At 42.3% G+C, this 23,465-nt stretch overlaps 1 protein-coding gene across 1 annotated transcript in view; it reads left to right on the top strand.

Moving 5' to 3' along the window:
* The window catches only part of MTMR7 (myotubularin related protein 7), a 112,906-nt gene extending 89,650 nt beyond the window's left edge, over nt 1-23,256 (top strand). Inside the window, exons 8-14 of the mRNA XM_007098965.3 lie at nt 11,542-11,651; nt 12,162-12,287; nt 14,080-14,129; nt 16,450-16,650; nt 17,924-18,064; nt 19,569-19,695; nt 22,795-23,256. Coding sequence (XP_007099027.2) covers nt 11,542-11,651; nt 12,162-12,287; nt 14,080-14,129; nt 16,450-16,650; nt 17,924-18,064; nt 19,569-19,695; nt 22,795-23,157 — 1,118 coding nt within the window. The 3' untranslated portion in view covers nt 23,158-23,256. The remainder of the gene's footprint in view (nt 1-11,541; nt 11,652-12,161; nt 12,288-14,079; nt 14,130-16,449; nt 16,651-17,923; nt 18,065-19,568; nt 19,696-22,794) is intronic.
* The last annotated feature ends 209 nt before the right edge of the window (nt 23,257-23,465 follow it).

Raw genomic sequence — 23,465 nt, forward strand, 5'->3', positions numbered from 1 at the left:
TTTAAACTTTTTCACTTTGAAGCATTTCCTATTACATTGCCTACAAGTTTATGAAGTTCTATCAGATACGAGCTAATAAAAGGCTATAAATGTTAAAATTTTTTCAGTTCTCTATGTTTTGACTTTTTACCATTATTAACTTCCTCAATTACTAACCCATTAGATGAGACAGCCAACCAGACCTGCCTGGAAATCACCATTTAGCCATAAGGTATGGGTTTCCACACAGAAAACCGAATTTCCCATTAACATGGAATTAGATGGCTTTACATTTATCTAAGGCTTTGCAAAAAGTGCTCCGCATGACCAACAGAGCCGTCCTGTCAGGCTTTACTTGTCACCAGTTCATGGTCACTCGGAGGAAAGAAATAGATCAAGAGCATGTACCTTGCTCTCTGTGGTGTTGTCAAAGGATGTAAAATGTGGCTGATAGGGTGCTGGATGGTATCAGCTAATCTGGACGATAATATCCTAAGCCCTAAGGCACGGAGGAAAGAACGTGCCTTCCCGGGGGGTATGTGCTGTGGACTGGACTCCAGGTCAATTATTTACTGGCTGTGTGACCGTGGATGATGACTGAGTAAACTTCTTTAAGCCACCTTTCCAGTCTGAAAATTGGGAGTACATAATACCCTGTAGGGTAGATAATGTAGGCACAGCACCAGGCACAATACCTGCATATTGTAAGTACGAAGAAGTAGGTGCTACCGTAGTGATCTCAGACGTTCATCTGTACCTCAGATGGTTATTGAGAGTTTTCTACATGCTGGGCATTGGATAGAAAAATGCTTCATTCATTAATGCCAAACAAAGTACTGATTTTGATGCAGGGTAAATATCATGGGCAGGGAGAAAAGATGCTTACTTGTTACTGAGGGCTATCCCTAGGTAAGTCAGGGGGTTGAATGTTTTAACTGGACGTCAAAGCCAAAGACTTCATGTCTAGGTGACATTGTCAAGGAGAAGGCAAGAGGCAACAAAGTGACTGAAGGAGAGAATAGTGGCTGTTTTAATCCTAATTAGGTTTTATCGTGACATTCACGGACACAATTCAAAGATTAATTTCACCCTCAAATTACTGTTGGATACTTCGTTAATCATGATGGCTAGGTTTTGGATAACTAGGACATTTACACAAGGAATGCTGGTAGAAGACGGTGCCTCCCATGCAACTAAAGATAGACATGACTAATTTTAGTGACACGGCGAGCTTTTTTCCACAGGGCTGTCGTTGGAATTTGGCAATTCAGGAGTTCCTTGCCAGGGCCGGTAAGGTGTGAGATTTGGTGAGAATGTTGGTCCTGGCGGCTCTGTCAGTGGGTGTGATGAGAGTGGAATGGGTCCCCGCCCACTACATCCTCTGCAGCATATGCTGCTTCGTTCACCACTTCACTTATGTGCTGCCCCCATCTTGATCTTCAAGATTCCTGGGCCTGCTCTCCAGTGCCAACCGCTGACATTGTACATCCCCCCTGACTTCCCGGCCTCTCTCCATTTTCTCCCAGTCTAGACTTCTCTATTTCCATTTGCTTTAAGTTTCCTATTTAGACGCTGAGCCTTACCTTCAGTTACGTTCCTGTTCATCCTGGCTCAGTTTGCTTACTGAGCTAATTATCGTCTATTTGTAGTGGGGAAAAAAACACGGAAATTGGAGTCAAGGGAACGCGATTCCCATCACAGCGTACTTACTGTGCTGATAGTGTGTGGACCTGGTCCTCTTCTAGAAGCTGAGATAATTAGCCCTCCTGCAGGTGGGAGGTTGTGTCAGTTCGTGGAGAGAAAACTACCAAGCCCCAAGCCTTCCATATGGTAGATGTAATATAAACGGGCACGTGTCTTTTTGTATTTATTTGCTGCAAATTGTGTTCTCAGACACGGAATTCACTTGCAGAGCTAATAAATGCTGAGGGTATTTTTTTGTGAACCTGCTGCTCAGTTTCCTTTAGGCCAGTGGTAATTAGTGTTACTGGAATGTGTGTGTGTGCATACATGGATTTATACGCCCATTCATGTTTATTCGTAGCTGGACCCACACACAGACTCACTCACATGTCTGCCCGTGGATACTGTTTTCTCTGCTACTAATTCAGGCAGTGCTAACAGGTATACGGAATTTAGGCTTGACTGTGCCTTACCAATTTCTCTCATCATCCAACCCTTTAAAAGAAAACAAGGCTATATACAAACATGGCTTCCGTGGTGTTATTGTAAAGTGATTCCAGAAAACAGCATCATGCACAAGACTGGAGTCATTTTAGAGAATAGTCACTAATCTTGTTGGTGTCCTGTAGAGAAGCCAATATACAGAGGTGTCCAGTTAGTGTAAAGTTCTCTATAAAGAGAACCCGTGTTGCTTGGCCTGGATAGGGAGGAGCATAGCACTAACACTCATAAATGGGATACAGTTCGTGCAGAGCTCAGAAGTTATTCTGTGTCACCATGGTGGGCTCTAAGTAAAAGGCAGACTATAAAACAGGCATAAGCAAACACTTCCCTCTCAGAGGCCATCGTTGAGTCCTCTTTGAATGGTTTCACCTGCTAGGATTTTCCGTGAAGGCAGAGGACTACTGTTTTGCCAGTTCGTTGAAGATCATTTCAGTGGGCTTGGCTTTTTGACTCTAAAACGGGAAAGGGACAAATCAAACATCAGCAGAACTCGGGTGGCTGTGAGGCTGGTAATTAAGGGAAGGCCATGTACACTTTGACGTTAGATCTTAGGAGACAAAAAAGACCAACATCCCAAAGGGTTCAAATGGAGATTGTCTTTGCATCTTCGCGGATCCCACCCAATAACCATATATGAAAAAATGAGATTGGTGTTAGGAAATATCTAAGCAAGATTGTCTAAGGCTTATTTTCTCCCAAGCAAATTTCTTATTTCCAGGCCCTATAGTTCTATATCTCTTCTTTTTTTAAGTGTTGTTTTTATATGTTGATGGGATATAGATGCCCTGTTATGTAAAACAAATACTGTTAGACCTGGGCATTAAACTCCTGGTAAGTAAGTACAATTCTCTGTAATCTGTGGCATATGCCTCTGATGTCAGCTGCAGTGAACTTCGTTCAGCCAAATGGTTTGTAAATATTGGTTTGGGTTTGGCAACAAGAGTGAACAAATCGGTATTTCTGTCTTATCCTGAGTTTATCCAAACAAACCCGCCAGTTTTAGATTTAAAAATGCAGGCACTGATTGTCTTATTCTCAAGTGTTCCCCCATCTGTCCGTGTGTATTAATCATCTGCAGAGCTGATGGCGTTGACCCCGCCACTCGGCCTTTGGTGGGAGAATATTCCCGGGGCTTACCTTCTTTGAGAACCTGCTTGAGGTTATTTTATTTAGCGTGTGCAGTTTTTAACGTTCCTGAGAACAGAAATGTTAGACCGGGAGCCGTGCTCAGCGTGGGAAGGAAGGAGCTGGCCTGGCAGGAGATAGAGCAGCTTGTGCCCTTGCTGAGTGAGCTAAATGGAGAAGGAAGCACTGGAACATTCTCTCTGGCAGTCCCTTGTAGGGACTTGTTTCTGTGAGCTGTCTGTTCCTCTCTTGCTTTTGGCACAGACCATCTCCAGGTTAGCTGGAAAGCCTGGTGTCTTTATTTTTAAACTTGCTGTCATTTCCATGCCTTGTGGGAAGAGAAGGTGAAAAGGATTATTTGTTCTTGGGCTGAGCCTCAGGGTTTGGACGCCAAGATATCCCTCATGCTCCCTGGACTTTCTGAAATAAATGGGAATGCCAACTAGCCCTAAGCCCTACTACGATAACAACCAGAACATTTGGCCTATTTAGTGAAAAGAAAAAAACACAAACATTTGCAAGGTAATGTTATCTTGTGGAAGATTTAAAGGACAGTGGAGTCCTGAGACTCTACGTGGTGGAATGTGTGTATTTTAGGATTAAGTTGAACACTTTGGGTCATGGCCTGAGGTTAAACAGAGAGACCAAACAGCAGGCGCCCTGGGAGTGGGGAGAGGTCCCAGAGAGTGCTGGAATTTTGCTTCCCACCGGGCTGGGCTGGGTGCACTGGCACAGGCGAGCCTGCCCCCTGCAGGAACCGAGTGGTACTGCTGGGCAGGGTCACGGGGGAGGGAAGGCAGGGTGTGCTCAGTTTTAACGAGAGGCTGGCCCTCTGCCTTTGCATTAGATTCTGCAACCTGTCTTCACACTGGCTGCACACACCTGAGCTCCCGGGAAGATTTATGAGGTGCACCCTGGCTAGCTTGCCTTACGGCGTTGACTTTGATGTGCTCTCCTCCTAAAACTGCCCCATGTGCCTTGGAAGGCTCCTTGGCCCAGGCTTGAAGCCATCTGCCCTTTGCCACCTCCCTTCCTAATTGCCCTTTTGCCAACTTTATAAAAGAAAAACACACCCTTGATCACATCCTCATTCTTACTCTGATGTATTATTCCAGGGTGCGTGAGAGAATCCATAATTTAAAACATTATTGCAGGGATACATGTGCAAAAACGGTTGGAGACTGCTAATCAAGTTCATCTTCCTTGAGCACTCTAAGTCCCTGCGTCCCAGACAAATAGAATGAAAGGCACAGGTGTGGACATTTGTAATTTTATGTTTTCTAGGGCTGCATTAAAAAAAGTGAAAAGAAATAGATTTTTATAATATGTTTGTATTTAACTCAGTATATCCAAAATGTTATCATTTCAACATGTAATCATTACAAAAACTATTAGCGAGATATTTTTTATTTCTTTTTCATACTAAGTGTTTGACATTCAGGACGTACCTTGCACTCATAGGCTATCTCAGTCCAGGCTTGCCACATTTCAGATATTCAGTAGCCACATGTGACTAGCGTCTACACTATCCTGGATGGTATGATTCTAAGTGATAAAGTGTATCACCTCTGAGTTGATAGTATGTGGGAGCCAAGGAGCATTTAGAGTGGTTCATGTTTGAATTACAAAAAATAATACAATTGAGGTCGATAGACATTGCTTAAGAGCATGGACTTTGGAGCCAAATTGAATCCCAGCCTACACTGCTTATCAGCTGGTGACCTTGGACAAGTTACTTAACCTCTCTTTGCATTGGTTTCCATTTTTATAAAATAAAGATAGTAATAGTACCTTCTTCATATGATTATTATGAGAATTAACAAGCTATTGAATATAAAGCACCTGAAGAATGTCTGGCATCTTAAAACTTACTTAAGTTTTGCTCTTATTATTAATAGTAATGGTACTAGTTTTAGTTAAACCTAAGGTAGCTGTGGTGTGGTGGCAGAAACTCTAGGCTTGTTTGTCACAAGACTTGTGTTCTTCTCCCATTGATCACTTTGTGTTTTAACCTTTCTTATTTAAAAAAAAATTTTTTTTTTTAATATATACTTATTTTTGAGAGAGAGGAAGACAGAGCATGTGCAGGGGAGGGGCAGAGAGAGAGGGAGACAGAATCCGAAGCAGGCTCCAGGCTCCGAGCTGTCAGCACAGAGCCAGATGCGGGGCTCAAACTCACGAACGTTGAGATCTTGACCCGAGTCGAAGTCAGAGTGTTCTAACCTTTCACAGCCTCAGCTTTGAGATTTGGGTTTGAATGAGTCTGTACCTCCTGCCTGTCAGGACCCCAGGCTGGATGAACAGACAATAAAGCATATATCATAGCTCCTGGCATAGTTTATATGTATGATCTCTTTGCACCCTTCAGGTAACTCTCTGAGGAGGGTGTTTTATCCCCATTGCACACTTGAGCAAATCAAGGCTCGGTACCTAGCCCCAGGTTGCATTGTTGGACAGAGCTGGAATTTAAATGTTAGGTTTGACTCTGAAGCCTGGGGCATTGAACAGTACCACATGCTGTTGCCCACGCACACATCGTGATTATTACTAAAATGTACAGGTCAGTTCACATACAACCAAAGTCTAAGTGAAACATGGAGGCCTTCCCATTTCCCCCAGATGTCAGATTAAGCTAATATGAAATACCGTCTCATAAGAACATCTAGAAATGCCAGATAAATATAGCAACCATTGACTTAAATGAGTAACTGAACTTGTAAGAAAGAAGAGGAATAAGCCATCAGGTAGTCAAGACCACAGCGAGAGACCACCGCACATCCACTAGGGAGGCTGTAATCAAAAAGACAAGTGATTACAAGTGTTGATGAGGATGTGGGGACATCAGAACCGTCTTCACAGCAGGTGGGGATGTAACACAGTGCAGCTGCTGTGGAAAATAGTTCTTCTGGCATTTTCTCAAGTGGTTAAACCTGGAGTTCTGGTGTGACCCAGCAAGTCCACTCCTCTGTATGTTTTCACGAGAGGTGAAACATACTTCACATGAAACTTGTACATGAATATTCATAGAAGCATTGTTCATAATAGCCCAGAAGTGGAAATAACCCAGATGTCCATCAGCTGATGAGTGGATCAGAAAATGTAGTGTATCCATCTAGTGACATATTTGGCCTTAAAAAGGAATGAAGTACTTATGTGCTACAACTTGTATGAACCTTGGAAACGTTATACTCCGGAAGAAGCCACTCACAATGAGCCACATATTGTATGATCCTGTTTATATGAAGTATCTGGAATACGCAAATCTATACAGAAAGACAGTAGATTAGTGGTTTTCTAGGGCTGGGGGAAGGGGAAATGCGGGTGACTGCTAATGGGTAGGGGGATTCTTTCAGGGGTGATGAAAACATTCTGGAATTGATTATGGTGATGGATACACAACTCTGAATATACTAAAAGTCATCATACACTTTGAGTGAGTGAATTTTAAGTCAAATTCGATTACAAAACTGTTAGAAAAGAAAGAAGAAGAAATTTCCAGGTGCCAGAAGGAAAGGGTGGGGGTGGGGAGAGCCATCCGTTTTACATGTTGTGGGAGCCTTCCTTCCTCCTACTCCAGTTCAAATACGTAAAGCCTTGGATTGTGAGCCTGTTCTGCCAGTGTTCCAGAAGACAAGCAAACATTTTAATTTGATAAACGAGCGATGTCTTGTGGTACGCATCTTACGTGATGCCGAATGTCACAGGATAACCACTGAGCCAGTGGTTCTTGAAATTCATTTTGATAGATGACTGTTTCAGATTACCTGTTTCTGGAACAAATTATGCTCGCAAACCAAGGCTTTACTGTGTATTAAACTCAGCCCCAGATTACTGTTCTGCTATATCATATAATTGGGGGGTGTTAATCCTGTATCTTGTTTATCTCTTTGCTTTTACCTGAGAACACTGTTCCTTGGTGTATTGTTATTTTTTATTGTATACTCATTTTCAGTGAAGATTTTCTGTGGGATTCCATAAAATTATGGAAGTGTTGCTCCTGAACAGTTTTTTGGTTTGCTTCTGCCACTTATCATAAGACTCCAGCCCAAATATGAAAATTTATTAACTAGGGGATCCTGCATATAAGGAAAAGATCATTTTAGATCCTAGACTTGTATGGGATTAGACCTAGGGTTTCAACATCTCAGGACAACAATTTTTTTTTTCCCCTTGGGTAAATTTTTATTTTCCTCATGTCAAGTCCATGCATCCTGGTCATCACCCTGAGTCCACAAGTGGATTATTTTTAATGGCTCAGTTTGATACAGGGAATCTCAGTCCCAACCCCTGCCTCATACAGACCCAGAACTCGATCATGCCTCTGCACCAGTTATACTTAGCATACTGATGCATATAGTCACCCATTTTCCCCCAACCCCCACTAAAATGATAAGGAAATGGTAAAAAAAAAAAAAAAAAAAAAAAAAAAAAAAAAAAAAAAAGGCAAAGACATGAACGAGTGGGACAGTGGGAGAATGGGAGAGAAGGTGCCAGCAACAAAAATTGCAACACTAGAAAATGGGTGGATGAACAATGACTGACTGGTTAACTGACTAGAGAAAGGCTGAAATTTATGGTGGGAGTGGTGAGAAACACTGAAGCAAGCCACACAGCCTCGCGGACCTTCAGAAAGCTCCAGAATGAGGCATCAGTTTCCTCTGAATGTCTGTCCTTAGACACCAGCCTCCTCCCTCACCTGTGCTGCCCATTGAAGGCTCTTCCCTCACCTCCACAAGGGAAGATTAGTGATGAACTTTCTGGAAAGGTTGACTAGAGAGACTCTGGGCTCATGGACAGCAGGCATAGCTGGAAGAAGGGGCAGGGAATAGCAGGCCAAAGAAGGGGGATTAAGTAAATGTCTGTGTATGGAAGAAGACCCATGCTTCTCCTCACTGCTCTGCTCTGAGGACACTGGCATCCAGTCTTATGGAGTTGCTCAGGTATTTGAAAGTCCTTTCCTGGGGCCTGCAGCCATTCCAAGAGAAAGGACTTGCTGATCCTGAAGTTTGGGGGCTCAGACGGCCAGATCTCACACGGCAAAGCCCTGAAACTAAGAGGTCTGTTCGTACACCCAGCACATCCAGTCACCTGTTAGTGCCCTGCGCTTACGTATGAATGGACAGAGATCACGGGGCACTTGAGGAAAGCCCACCATGGAAGACAGAGACAACACACGTGCTCGCACACACATACATGCGCAAGCAAGGGAGCAAACAGAATGAACCTAGAAAAACCAGATTCATCCCGAGAGTAGAAGCAATGAAAACAAACAAACTGCCATTGATCCCCATAGAGAAATAGCACTGGCCGACCCGAAAGCATCGGCAAGCACAGCTGTTGGCTAGTATGGGAGAGAGGGATTCTCCCGCCCTGCTGCTGAGGATGCAGACTGCAGAAGCCCCTGTGGAGAGCGGTCTGGGGATATGTGGTAGGACCCTATGACCCAGCCCGTTTCACTTATTGACATGCATGTACAGGGAGATTTTTCACAGGGAGACTGTAGTCAGATATCTTTTGAGGCACTGTTTGTAAATACTGAAAAGGAGGAAACAACTCACTAGTAAGAGTAGGGGAATGGATACATAATCCAAGACGTAGTCATAGAGTAGAATATTATATATACTTGTCAAATGAGTAAAATCTACCTACATAATATGGATGTCTAAAAAATAAAATTTTGGATAAAAAAATCAAGTTGCAAAAGGCTTAGAAGTGTGAGAATAATTAATAGTCATGAGGGCTAACATATAAAACAACATATGAAATAACTCTTTGATACAGGGGCTATTATCCCCACTTTACAGCTGAGAAGACTGAGGCACAGAGAGGCTATGGAAGGTGTCCAAGATCACACAGCTAGTAAGTAAGTCGTGAAGGGGCGTCAACCTGCCTGGCGGTGTTCACAGACTTAAGATGGAAAAGCAGGATGACATAGGAACATGGGACTTTATTTGTAACTTTTTTTTTTCCAAGAAAGGGCTGAAGTAACTGTGGCCAGTTTGAGTGTCTGCTACATCACTTAAAGATCTTTCATACGTTGGGGCGCCTGGGTGGCTCAGTTGGTTGGACATCCACCTCTTGATTTTGGCATGATCTCACGGTTTGTGGGATCGAGCCCCACGTCAGGTTCTGTGCTGGTGGTGCAAAGCCCGCGTGGGATTCTCTTTCCTTTCTCTTTCTCTCAGAATAAATAAACACACATTTAAAGAATCAATCTTAAAAAAATGAAATCTTTCATATGTTCAGATATCTCATAACTTAACACACGGTAGTGGTTAAGGACACCATAGCCTTGGAAACAGCCTGTGAGGAGTGCCCAGGGCCCCGGGGCTGCCCCACAGGGCTATGACTTCTGTGCATCGGTCTGTGTATTTCCACTGAGCTCCAGCAGAGTACCTTTTCCTGTGCTGATTTGCACGTGCTTTCTCCCTGCTACTGGCAGCGTGCTCTCCTGCAGGTAGGTGACGTGAGTGGCCGGGGATGGCACTGTAACCTCTGACAAATGGACAGCGCTTAGAGTCAGAGCGATGCCAGAGAGAATGCCGTTCGCCGGCTGCGTGTTAGGTCGCCAGAGCAGCCTTCCCGCTCAGGAGTTTGGAATTTTGCCTAACCATGTTGATAATTATAAAGGTTTTTTTAAGTAGGGCCTTTTGCTAGGAATTTTGGTGTTATCGTTGCTGTCATTTGTTACTCAGAATTGGAGTACGTGTGTGTGTGTGTGTGTGTGTGTGTGTGTTTTAATGTGGCTGTCAAATTGCAGGAAACGAGAGAGTGAACCATCTGTTCCATAGCATATTGGAGGAAAGGCCAGTCGATAAATTAAATATTGTAGTTAGTCGTTGTCTGTATTCCAAGTATGTAATACTTTTGAAGAGTTAACGAAGTTGAATGTGGGAGGTTAGAGCTGGAAGGACACTTAGATATAATGCAATACACCTTCCCTATTTTAAACATGAAGAAATAGAGCCTCAAAAAGTGGAAATGACTCGTGCAGGACCATATAGCCACTTCCTGACAGCACGGCGGGGGGTGGAGGAGGGCGGGCAAAAGGGCCCTCCGCTCCCTGCATGTGTCACTGCATCACGGAGTACAAAAAAATAGGCAAACAAACGTAAATCTATGGGACATGACGTGTCGTTGGTTGATTTATAGGATTCCTCAAAACTGCTTCCTGGGTATAAAACACACAAACTTTGGAATGTAATTATTTCTGATCCATAGAACACTAGCTCTAAAGCTTTTTCATGCTTTGTGTTAACTAAAAGGTAACCTCTAGAGGTGAAATTGCTTGTGATATTATAGAAGTGTTGACATGCCTGCCTTAGTTGTGTAAATATAGATAGCAAGATGATTCTAGCTTATCTTTATTTTCAGTCAAGGGAAAACCCCTAACTTGATGTTGGAGAAGCAGGTGAGAAGGACAGGTTCTCATTTTTTTTTAATTTCTTTTTTATTATTTTTTGAGAGACAGGGGCAAGCGGGGGGGGGGGTAGGGGCAGAGAGAGGGAGACACAGAATCTGAAGCAGGCTCCAGAGCTCTGAGCTGTCAGCACAGAGCCCGACGCAGGGCTCAAAAACCCACAAACCTTGAGATCATGACCTGAGCTGAAGTCGGATGCCTAACCACTGAGCCACCCAGGTGCCCACAGGGCTTCAACTCACGCCCCTGAGATCACAACCCAAGCTAAGATCAAGAGTGAGATGCTCATCCGACTGAGCCACTCAGTTGCCCCAGGCCTTACTCCCAGTGGGTGGGGGTTGCTGGCAAGAAGAGTTGGAACATTTCTTTTGAAGATGTTTAAGATAGTTCTGTTTTGTGTTTTCACAAAACCCAAGTGGTTGGGTGCTGCAGAGTTCTAGCTGGGCGGGTGCTGGGGGGCGTTACAAGAACTTTCCCGTGTAGTGTGTGCATTCATGTACTCCTTAGTGCCCCAGGGCGAGTATTTTAAATCCGTCTTCTCTGCTGGACATTCTACTGTGGTAACAATGATTTTCATTAATATTAGGGTTTAAACTTTACAAATGGAATACTTCTGAAATGTGGCATCCCTGATGACGGGAGAAAGTAGTAAGAGCCTTGCCTGAAGTGGTTCGGTAGAATCCATTTTATTAAGTATGGGCATTTATCTTGACTTAATTTCTTGCAGAAAATACTACAATGAAGGAATCATTAACCAACTACCTGCAAATATGATCAGATGTAAACTATGAAATTGCCTTTATTTTGCTTTCATAACATTTATCTTGCAGTGTGCGAACTTAAATCTCCCTCGATGAGTGACTTTCTGTGGGGACTGGAGAACTCTGGCTGGTTAAGGCACATTAAGGCCATCATGGATGCAGGAATCTTCATTGCAAAGGTGGGTGAGAAGGGCAGAGCAGCCAGCGGACTGGTACTCTGACTTCAGAACAGGGATCCTGCCTGCTTCCTCCCCATCTGCTGTGGCCGCCACGCTAAGCTGTGCCTCGCCGAGTGGGGAGCTGGCTTTGCAGGCCACAGTTTGCCCTCTTAGGATGTGCAAAAGAGAGGACAGTCTCGGTCTTTCCCTTTTGGGAAAAGGACTGAGGCCGGTAACAGCTGAAGAATTCGAGTACGGGAAAAGTCTTAAGGAACCCAGAGGGGAGGGAGGGTGGCTTCTGGGCGTGTGATGGGAAGGAAAAGTTTTGGTCACCAGCACCAAGCCAGCCCTTACGCTCCCCGAACTGGATGGGGCATGAGCACTGAATTAATGAGCCGTTTTCGGTTATGTGGGTTGTTTTTTTTTTTTCTTTTTCTTTCTGTAGGTATAAAAGCAAACCTAGTTCTGATGAGACATTTTTCCTTTTTGTCCCCATTCTTCCTGACTCTTTGCCCATCCCATGTGTTTCAGGCAGTCTCAGAGGAAGGGGTGAGTGTGCTGGTTCACTGTTCTGATGGCTGGGACAGGACCGCCCAGGTGTGCTCGGTGGCCAGCCTCCTGCTCGATCCGCATTACCGGACTCTGAAGGGCTTCATGGTGAGTGTAACCCGCCTCGCGTCCCACGCAGGGCCTTGAACAGAGTGGACAACTTGCGGCAAATTTGTTTCCCTCTTGTTCTTTTTCTCTCAGTCCGTCAGCAAGATTAAGAGGCAAAATGTGGAAAATGGTCTCGGAGTAAAGAAGGGAACTGAATTTCTGGGATGTTGGGACCCATTCGATTTGGCACTATTAAATGTGAATTTGGGGGCGAGTACACAAGATATTCAGTAGTTTGCAAAGTAGTGAGTTTTACATCCTCTTTGCTCATAACTATTTCAAGTTTGAGGGAACACGTGAACATGTAATAACAGGAAATGCTTTTCAGAAAAAAATACTCGGAGCAAACATTTTCTGTATCGTGCACGCAAAAGGTCCTTGAGAGGAAAAACCGTTTTCACTGACTGCTTTTATGTTTTAGATAGTCCTTCACAATTCTGGAGTATTGAGAATTTCAGTGTTTTTGTGTTCTTTGTTGAAAGTATGAAGTCCACCCTTTCCTAGATTTTCACCATTTAGGTGTGTGTCACAGCGTGGCCTGTCACGTCCAAGTGCAGAATGTTGGTGTAGTTGCCTGGAGTGGTGACGCTCTGGCCGAGGTGGAACCCTTGTCTTCAAATGACGGCAGGGGCTTCCTAGTGACTGGCAGATTGCCTGGCTCTTGCCTCTTGAGCCATTTAATAGAAAGTGCTCCAGTGGATCCTGAATCCATGCTGGGGCGAGATGCCGACAGGAGCCGAACGTGTTGCTTCTACTGCTAGATTCCCTTCATCGAGTACTGTCCCCCGGCACTCGGGGGGCAGGAGGGAAGAGGCAGAGGCAGGTTTTTGTGATGGGCTGTCTCTCTCTTCTGTTTTTGAAAGTGTCTGAGAACTTCCAGTGACCTGTGATAGCATTGAGACTTCAGTGATACTCCTGCTTCAGACCCCTCCCCTGGACCGAGGTTAGGATTCCTTCATTTCCATTTGGACAGCTGAGGGTTTCGGGGTCACACGCTATTTCACGCCACCCTCTGCCACTGACTCCTTTTGGTTCTGCCCCATTAAATTTATGCGGCGTCGAGGGCAAACTTCAGCCACTCCATATTGTTTTCAAGGGACATCTCTGGCCATTTTAGAGCATTGGTGATAGTGACAGGATTGCTCTCTATTATTAATTTTTTTTTTTAATTCAGACAACTGGAGGTTATACACTCATGTTACCTCAAATCCAAAGCAGGGCTGAACTCCTCTACCATGTCCCAGACTCCCATCATTTTACAGTTTTTCCGATGTGTAATAAAGATCACAGGAAAATATTCCCAACGGTTTCTTGTAAGGACGTTGGTATTTGATATAACTGAAGACATAATGGTCAAGAGACAGGCTTTGGTGTAGAAAGGGCGAGGTTATGAGTTAGCATCAACCACTTCCTACTAGCCTGATCTTAGGAGTATTTAACTTCTTTCAGTTCTCCCTTCTGAAAAATGGGTGATTCTACTTGTCCCACAATGAAAAGAGATTATACGTGAAGTAATATGAACAGTGGTTTGTAGGAAGCACCCACTGGTGCTGTTACCCCCTTTTCAAATGTCCATTCCCATTTATTTTTCCTGTGGATGACCTTCACCTTTGCCCTTCTGCTGTGCATATGCGTCTCTACATTGGTGGATAAGGAGTGCTTATTCATTTGCAGGTTACCTGAGGATAGTCACTACTCCAAGAACCTTTGAATCCTTCAGCATTGTTGGTTGGGGTCTCTTATTTTTCCTTGTTTGCTTCTCTCCGTGATACTTATATTCTTTTTTGTGTAGGTATTAATTGAAAAGGACTGGATTTCCTTTGGTCATAAATTTAATCACAGGTAAAAAAAAAAAAAATCAAAACCTTAAAAATCTGTTTTGATGTTTAGGATAGAAAGATCTATTTCTGGAGTTTTCAATTGAGTGAGGGGGAAAATAGCCTTATTTTTAAAGTTTGTGGATTTTATTCAAAAAGCTAAAATTTTGTTGCATATATTGTATCACAGATAAATGAAGTTCTGAGCACTCTCAGTATTTATTTGTTGGGCAGAACTAAACTAATGTTAAATTGTTCCAGAAAAGACAGAAATACTTCTTTATTCATTGGCCTAGAAAGGATGAGCTCTCCCTTCCTCCTACCACATACGTTTGATTTATTAAACTATTCCATTTTCGAAGTGCACACACTTTCTGAGCTGGAAGATGAGAAATGTCTGTGGAACAGTCTCTCTTTGACCTTTCACACTGGGAACGAACTTGGGCTTGTCCTGGGTATTTGTGTCACAGCTGAAGTATGTCCCAGATGTCTGAGGAGAGGGAACATAGCCCAGTTTTGGAGCGAGACAGATCCAGCCCCAAACCCAGGCTGTGGCATTTATGAGCTGTGTGGCGTGGTCCTTAGTGTGGGGTCTCCCATCTACAAAATGGGGATTCACTCCCTGTTCCATAGGGTTATAGCAAGGCTTTTTAAAAAGTGTATGTAACTCGTCTAGCTCCTTGCCTCGCTATATAACTAACCTTTCAGTAAACAGAAGCTGTTGTTTCTAGAGCCACCAGCGTCCTTTTGGTCAGTGTTGATGATGCCGGACATGTGTTCTGGTGTTTAATCTCTGAACGGTGAATGTTGTAGCTGGTGTAATCTAGTCTTATGGTGGTAAGAGTTAAATTTTAGGCAACATGGTAATAGTGAGTTAGGTATTTGACATACACTTTTGTTTCAATGTGTTTTCCTAAAGTAAATTCTAACTTCATGGAACTGCCCATATTTAATGTTCTCATTTTTGCATTTAACAGTAATCATTCATTCTGTGCTTTTCTGGAACTCTTTTTTTTTGTAATTATTTTTCCAGGAAAGCACAATGAATCTGTTTTACAAAAGAGAATATTAAAGCCCCCAAACATTTGACATTTTTTTTAAGTAGGCACCAAGCCCAATATGGGGCTTGAACTCATGACCCTGATTAAGATCACATGCTCTACAGAGTCAGCCAGGTACCCATTAAGTAACCTTTTTAAGATCACATTGTTATTTTCAGTTTTGGGGTTCTATCTTCTAGGCAGTTAGCATTTTTCAGACAGAGGATATGGACAGAAAGAAGGTGGAGATGGCTGAAGACTATCAGGAAAGAATATTTAGCGCTCCTTACCCCTACGCCTTTTTAATGCTTATTTATTCTTGAGAGAGGGAGAACCCAAGCAGGAGAGGGGCAGAGAGAGATAGGGAGACACAGAATCCGAAGCAGGCTCCAGGCTCTGAGCTGTCAGCACAGAGCCCCAGGGAGGGCTCAAGCTCGAGAACTGTGAGATCATGACCTGAGCCTAAGCAGAACACTCAACAGAAGCCACCCAGGTGCCCGTAGGCAACCCTTTATAAAGCTACCAAGTTGAGCGGAATTAAAACTTTTGAGAAGTTTCCAGATAATTTCTAATGTTTTCACTCTTGGAAAAACTCCTAAACTGATTATCTTTGCTCATTTCTATTCCTAAAGTTGGTTATCCATTGCTGAGAAGATGAGGTTCTATATTATTTTGTATTTGATGGCACCCAAATCATCCTTTTGAATTGTAAGATTCACATAATAGTGTAAAGGACTAGGCAGTCTTCATTTAAAGGTCAATATAAATGTGAGGGAGGAGATTGTGATGTATTCTTGGAAAACCAAGATGGGAGATCTGAAGGCAGATGGGAATCTGGCCGCACGGAGATAACTTTGTGATAGGTTTTGACATTGCTCTAGAAATACCCTGAGATACTTGGGAAGCCACAGTTTTTTCAAGTTGTCTTTCTTCCTCTTCCTTTCCCAACAAAACAGTGCAAAAGTGAAAAACTCTGTAAAGTTGCTTAGACATTTCTTCCCACACTCCCACAAGTCACTGATTAAAATGAAGTCCAAGATTTACTTCAGAAGTCCTGATGTACTTTTAAATCTTGAATGAAAGAATGCTCTTCTGCCGTGGAAAGTTCCCTTGAATTTGATCTCTTGCATTATGTTCCTTCTCTACCCAAGACCTTCAATACAAAGTTTCTCCTGAAAGTGGAATTTGTTTTTTTCCATTTCTGTGCTCCAGGTCTGTAAGGTTTATTTAGAAACTGAGGTTTATTTTGTGATTGTTTTTGCATTTATAGCCTTCTCATTCCACAAACCCAACTTCGTTTTATAGATATGGCAATCTAGATGGTGATCCAAAAGAAATCTCTCCAGTTATCGATCAGTTCATCGAATGTGTCTGGCAGTTAATGGAACAATTTCCCTGTGCCTTTGAGTTCAATGAGAGATTTCTGATTCACATTCAACATCACATTTATTCCTGCCAGTTTGGAAACTTCCTGTGTAACAGCCAGAAGGAGCGACAAGAACTCAAGTGAGTGCTTTGCTGTTTAATTTTTATCTAAGGATTTTGTGACTGAGAATTTCAGACGGCCTTTTAAAATTCCGAAGACTGTTGTAGCTACATATCTGTACTGACAGATTCAGATTACTTTCCTTCTGACACCACTTCATACCTGGTTTGGTATCAGCACCCGACAAAGTGAGGTACGAGCTTACACACCCCAGTGACAGCCACGGACAGGGCCGTAGACCTGACACGAATACTGAAAGGAAACTTCCTGGAGTCGGAGGAAGTGATTTTTGAGCTTAAAAGGAAACAGACATCTGCAGTGGACATACTCTCATAAGAAGAGGTGCAAATCTAACTGGGAAAGAAGCAGATTTGAAACCCAAGTCATTCTTTCATTAAGATTAAAACTGTACTGCTTTTATCGAGAAGGAAGTCAATGAAATGTAGCCTTTAAAATAAATTACAAAGTCAAAAGCTTAACAGCAGAGTGCTTTATGAACTGCAGTGACAGAAGAGTTTTGAAATTTTCGTAAGATAAAATGATGTTAACTGTAGTGTACATAGTAATAATCTGATTTAATTTTGGAAATGATCAAGTAAAATCGACTCCACTGGTTTTATGCTGTCTGAACAGACCATATGACATTCACTTTTTCTCGTGAATACTGGGTGGTTTTTCTCTCGGGAGCTTCAAGTGTGATTCCTGATTAAATGGTAATGATTTCAACGTAGCAGAGGGCATCCTTCAAGCTCACCTGTTTTCGTAGACGAGTTTGTGGTTTGCTGCGATGGACCAGCCAATTTGATGGTGTCTGCTTGGGTGTGAATCCTGGCTATTCCACTCACTAGCTATGGGACTTTGAGAAACTGCCTAATCTCTCTTAACCTCAGTTTCCTCATCTTTACAATGGACAGATCTCATAGGAGTTCAGTGAGGACCGAATGAGAGAAAACAGGTGAAGCATTTAAATAGTACCTGGCAAATAATACAACGTCAATGACTATTTGCAGAAGAATCCCCTCCCCCCAATTACATAGCAGTTTTATTTTACACTCAGAGGAATTAAACATCTTGTCCAGGCCAGTACAGGTAGCAGAGAAGTTGAGACTGTTACGGTGCTCTCCTGCTGACTCATGAAGACACACACTCAGATTGTCAATTTCCCTGCTACAGGACAGGGACACTGGATATGCACGTAACAATTAGTGGTCCCTTTCCAGCTTTGACAAGTACACATCTACGATTTCTATAAACCAAGACAGATAATTTTCAGGCTTATTTTCTTTATAACAGAATTCAAGAAAGAACATACTCTTTATGGGCTCACCTGTGGAAGAATCGGGCCGACTACATGAATCCTCTATTTAGAGACGATCACAGCCAGACCAGGGGAACCCTTCGTCTCCCCACAACGCCGTGCAACTTCCTGTACAAGTATGTAACCCTCTAGGACCTTACTAGGTATGGTTATGAACTTAGATTCTGCCACTGTTTAATATTTGGAGGCCAAAGCATATGAAACACTGAGCTTCAAGGCTTTTTTTTTGGACATAAAACACACCAAAGAAGGATGCTTGTTAAGTATCTGATCTAATATTCTTGCCAGTGTCTCCTCTCCCTCTTCTTTCCCTCTAAATATGGAACTGTCTTTAGAAGTTGGTGTTTTATAATAATGATGCTTGCAAAGTATAAGTTCCAGTATTACTTAAAAGCAAAAAGCAGGGAGGGAAGAAGAAAGGAAGCAAGAAGGGACAGAGGAAAGGAAGGATGGATGGAATAAACCAAGTGCCTTGTAAGTCAGATGTGGAATCACAAGTTTAGGTGGTGACCATGACTTTCCTTCTTTCTCTGCTGAATTTCCTCCTACTCCAAGTATTTCCTTGTGGAAGTCAGTTATTTTAAGGCTGTCTATATTGGGATGGGGAGAGGGTGGCATTGTATATACTCTATTCGAGCTGCATGTTTTACATTTTAGCCTTTGGCTTCTTCTCCATATGGAAGTTTTATGATGCGGGAGGATGTCTCAGAGGTCAGCAAAAAAGACAAATACACGGAATCATCTGAGAAACCACATTCCTTCTCCCTGCTCACCCCCAACATACTTAGTGGCTTTTCTTCCTCTACAGTGTTTTTCCTCCCTCAATTTGTGTTTGTTCTGAATTATCTTAATTATTTTGCCAGAATTCTGAAAAAATGTTAATTCTGCCACACTAAAAAGAAAAAAAAAGTCTCCATGGTTTGTGTAAAATAGCAGCCTTGAGAGCTGCTGAGACACATAATGCTCCTAATTCGTTAGTAATAGCCAGTCAAGTATGTCATTGGGGGTCAAGCACTGTTCTAGGCAGTGCTAGGTTTCATGGAGAAAACCATGAATGGCACTAAGTCCCTGCCCTCAAAGTGCTTTTCTAAGTAAAATGTGGATCTGCAGACATCCTTGTGATGATACTGTCTCTTCTCATCTGCATTCCAGTATGCTTTGTTGTGTAGGATTAAAACAAACAAAAAAAAGATTTGATGCAAACGGAAATATCAATTTTTGGTGGTTGTGATAAAAACAAGCCCAAGCCTTCAAATTTAGAAGGTTCCCTTTGCAGCTGAGAGATTCTAAATGAGAGTATAAGCACTAATTTTCCAAGCTTATGCGAAAACTAAGAGCCATTTTCTTAAATAAGAAGAATATAACGTGTGCTACTTCTGTCTATTTAAGAAAGATCTGGGCCTTCTTATTCAGGACCACAGGTACAAGCAGACTCATGATGAATTTACCTTCCCCAGCGAAAGAAAGTACCAGCACGAAATCATTACCTTATGTAACGTGATTTGTTATTATTAGGACTCTGGGCCTCTGGCATGAAAGAAAGATACCTTAAGGAGACTCGAGAGCGTGATTTACAGACTGGGAGATGGTGGCATCGTAAAGCTCTGCTGTCTCTTGCAGGTTCTGGAGTGGGATGTACAACCGCTTTGAAAAGGGCCTGCAGCCCCGACAGTCTGTTACCGATTACCTCATGGCGGTGAAGGAGGAAACCCAGCAGCTGGAGGAAGAACGAGAGGCCCTAGAAGAAGTAAGACACACTTCCTGTTCACCTACTTTCTGTGCTTATTTCCTGACAAACACTGTTCCGTGAAGGCCTTTCGTGACTCGGGGTTCGTGAAATGAGGCAACGTAGCCATTTTACATTTTAGCCGAGTGGATAACCTGAAGCAGACGGCCACCGGGTGAGCGCCCAGGTAGCCGAAGCCCAGACCTCGGCACTCAGCACATTTCAGGCGTCTGGCTGGGGGCTCACTTACAGGGTTTGCTGAACTAGTTGCCTATCCCCACCATCGGTCACATTTTATCTTGTTACTGTTATTTGAGAGAACCAAAAGGAATCTTCCTGGAGAGTACGTGAAAAAGGTGGGATTCAAAGTGAAAAGAACAAAATCTGACTTTGCACTTTTGTTTTATGTGCTTGTAAAAATTTGGTTTTTTTTGTAAATTTATTATTACTTTCAATAATATTATTATATTAGCCTATACATGATAACAGCCGAGGCCGAGTTACCAACAGCCTAGTTTTTGGCTTTTATAATTTCCCAATAATTGGACAGGACAGTTATAATGTACATATTTTTGCTAATTTTATAACTTTGCTTCCAGTGATACCACTGGTTTATTTAGTGGTTCCCTAAAACCGCATGGCTTCTTTGCTTCACTCTGCTTCACTCACCTTGTTAACTCTCCAAGGCATCATCATGTCTTTCACTTGCTCAAGAATCGGCAACCGATTGCTGTTGTCTGGACCTGAATTCTAAATTGAGACTAAAGGTTTAAATAGATGAAAAGGCTTCTGTGCCCCCTTGAGATCTTACATACTACAGATAAAAGTATTAGGATGAAAGCCGGGAAAATGTCAATAAACTAAGATTTCCCATCATAGTGCATAAAACAGTACTATGAAGTGAAAAGAACTTCCAGGTTTTTACCTTTAGTTTGATAAATTTCTAAATGGAAGTCGGCGAAATATCACAAGGTGAGTTCCAACAAAGTCTACTTCCTTTACCTGATGGGTAGTCATCTGGAGGTCGCCCCTAAAAGGGTGGCCTGGGGGACATGTATGATGGTTCAGGGACCCCACCAATAAGATAGTCATTTGGAGGTAGCTGGTGAGGCAGACTCCTCTGATGCTCCCATAACATTCCTAGGAAACATCGCCTTTCAAGATCTAAGTAGAAGATCTTAGGTCTAGGGTTGTACACTCAAGTACATACAGGAGCCAGATGGATAAAACACATTCAGCAAGTTAAACTACTGGTTTTGAGAAATTTTGAAGGCAAGCATAAATCTTACTCTATTATAAACCTGCAAGGGTTCAACAAATCCTCTTGAGACCTATGTGGAGAGCTCTACGTTAATTTTACACGATTGGAGAACAGTTTTTGACTCCGTGTATCAAAACCACCACCTCACAAAAACCCTAATGCCAGGGCTCTTAAGCCTAGAGATTCTGATGGAGAATCTTTAGAGTGCCACAGTGATTGACTGTGACTTGCCACCAGGGCGAGAGAGACCTTGAATTAAGTAGCACACAGAGAAGTGAAATGATGCACAGCTTAGGTTTTTAGAATTCTGGAGCACTGGTAAAACTTCTATGAGTTTTGCCGTTTTCAAGTCCACACATGTCTTTACTCAGCCAGTTTTATTTACTCTTCCTAAAGATACCCAAGCTTTAGGAAAGGCTAACTGTTCTCCTGGTCTGTTCCAATATTCTTTTTATTAAAATACTAAAAATGAAGGAAAAAAACTACTTAGAAAATCTGAAAACACCTTAATTAAAAGCCTTTGGCTCTTTTCCCTTATAACAAAGTCAAAACCCTTTAGCCTGGCATTTAAGATTTTCCCACAATTTGGCCTAATCAACCCTTTCAGCTTTATTCTCTACTATTCCCCTTGCTCAAATTCAACTGCTCTCTGCTTCTTGTACACAATGACATCTTCCTACTTTGGTGGTTTTCTTCTCACTGTCCCTCCTGCCATAAATGCTCTAACCATCACCAGCACCTGAGTTTAATTCTTTCAGAGTCCTATTAAAACGCTCCATTCCTGAAGCTTACTTGGATCTCTTCCCTCTAGCTATCCCACCTGCCCTCTTAAATAATTTTTATCTCTTCCAAATTCTTACATCACCCGAACTCTGCCTCCATAACCCAAGTTCTTTATGGCTGGATCTGTATCTATCTCAATTACTCATACTGCCCACTACAGTGCTCTTTGCACATAACAACTTAAGATGAATGCTTTTAAATGAATATGTAATACTTGATCTTATAACACCCCTCCTTGTTGACACCAAAGGATGAAATCTGGTAAAATGTATTTTGAACAACCCAAACGTCCATCAGCCGATGAAGAGATAAAATGTGGATATTCATGCAATGGAGTATCATTCAGCCATAAGAAGGAACGAAGTACTGATACGTGCTACAGTGGGGATGAACCCCGAAAACATGAACTAAGGGAAAGAAGCCAGACACATGTTATATGTGTTGTATGATTCCATTTATATGAAATGTCCAGATGAGGCAAATCCATAGAGATAGAAAGTAGCTTAGTGGCAGCCAGAGCTGTGGGAGGCTGAATGGGGAGTGACTGCTAATGGTTATGGGGTTTTCTTCGAGGATGATGAAAATATTTTGGAATTAGGTAGTAGTGAGTTGTTGTATAACCTTGCGAACATACTAAAACCACCGAACTGTATACTTTAGAAGGAGGTGTTTTATGGTTAAGTGATGTTTCTTAATTAAAAAAATTAGATAATAAACACCTCATTCCTGATGTTTTATAAATGCACTTTCAGTTTATAGGATGAAAATCATCATGTAAAACATTACAGGTCTAGAAAGGATGACTACTGATTGCCAGGTGCTTTACCTATATTATTTTTTTCTTTTTTTGCATTTTATAGAAAACCTATAGTAAAGCTCGTATTTACCTTCATTTAATTCGAGATGAAGAAACCAAGTCTCACATAATCTATTTTGTCCGAGGTCATAAAGTCTAGCTTTGAACCCAAGTCCATTTAAATCCCGTGTTCTTAAGATTATGCCCAGGTGGAAAGTAATAAATACTAAATTATTTATGATTTTTCCCTAAAAAACCTTTTTTTTTTTTTTTTTTTTAGAGGCTGGAAAAAATTCAGAAAGTCCAGTTAAATCACACTAAAGTGAAGGCTAAGCAAAGTGAACCCAGCAAACACTCAGGGTTTTCTACCTCAGACAACAGCACAGCCAACACTCCCCAGGATTACAGTGGAAACATGAAATCCTTTCCATCCAGGAGTCCTTCACAAGGTGATGAAGATTCTGCTCTCATTCTAACCCAAGACAATTTGAAAAGCTCAGATCCGGATCTGTCGGCCAACAGCGATCAAGAGTCCGGGGTGGAGGACTTGAGCTGTCGGTCCCCAAGTGGTGGGGAGTGTGCACCAAGCGAAGACAGTGGCAAGGACCGTGATTCTGACGAAGCTGTGTTTCTCACTGCCTGAAGTTTCTCTGTGGAGTTCCAAAATAAAGGACACACAAGAGACACTTTCCAAAAAGAAGGGAGCAGTGCAATTCAAAATAAAAAATCATTCAAGAAATGGTACATGTCTTTGAGAATTATAAAACGTAGCAATGGAAAGGGAAAAAAAAGTCCAGCTTTTACTTTCTTTAGATGCTGAAGAACAGGAAGTAACCATTTCTTTTACCAACCATATATAAGGAAAAGTTATTCCCCATTTTTAGTTCCGGATTCTGAAAGTTTTGTTTACTACATAGCGCTGACCTCTTCTATCACCTGAGTTATTGGCAC

The sequence above is a fragment of the Panthera tigris genome, chromosome B1 (assembly GCF_018350195.1).
Source record: "Panthera tigris isolate Pti1 chromosome B1, P.tigris_Pti1_mat1.1, whole genome shotgun sequence".
NCBI classification, from domain to species: domain Eukaryota; kingdom Metazoa; phylum Chordata; class Mammalia; order Carnivora; family Felidae; genus Panthera; species Panthera tigris.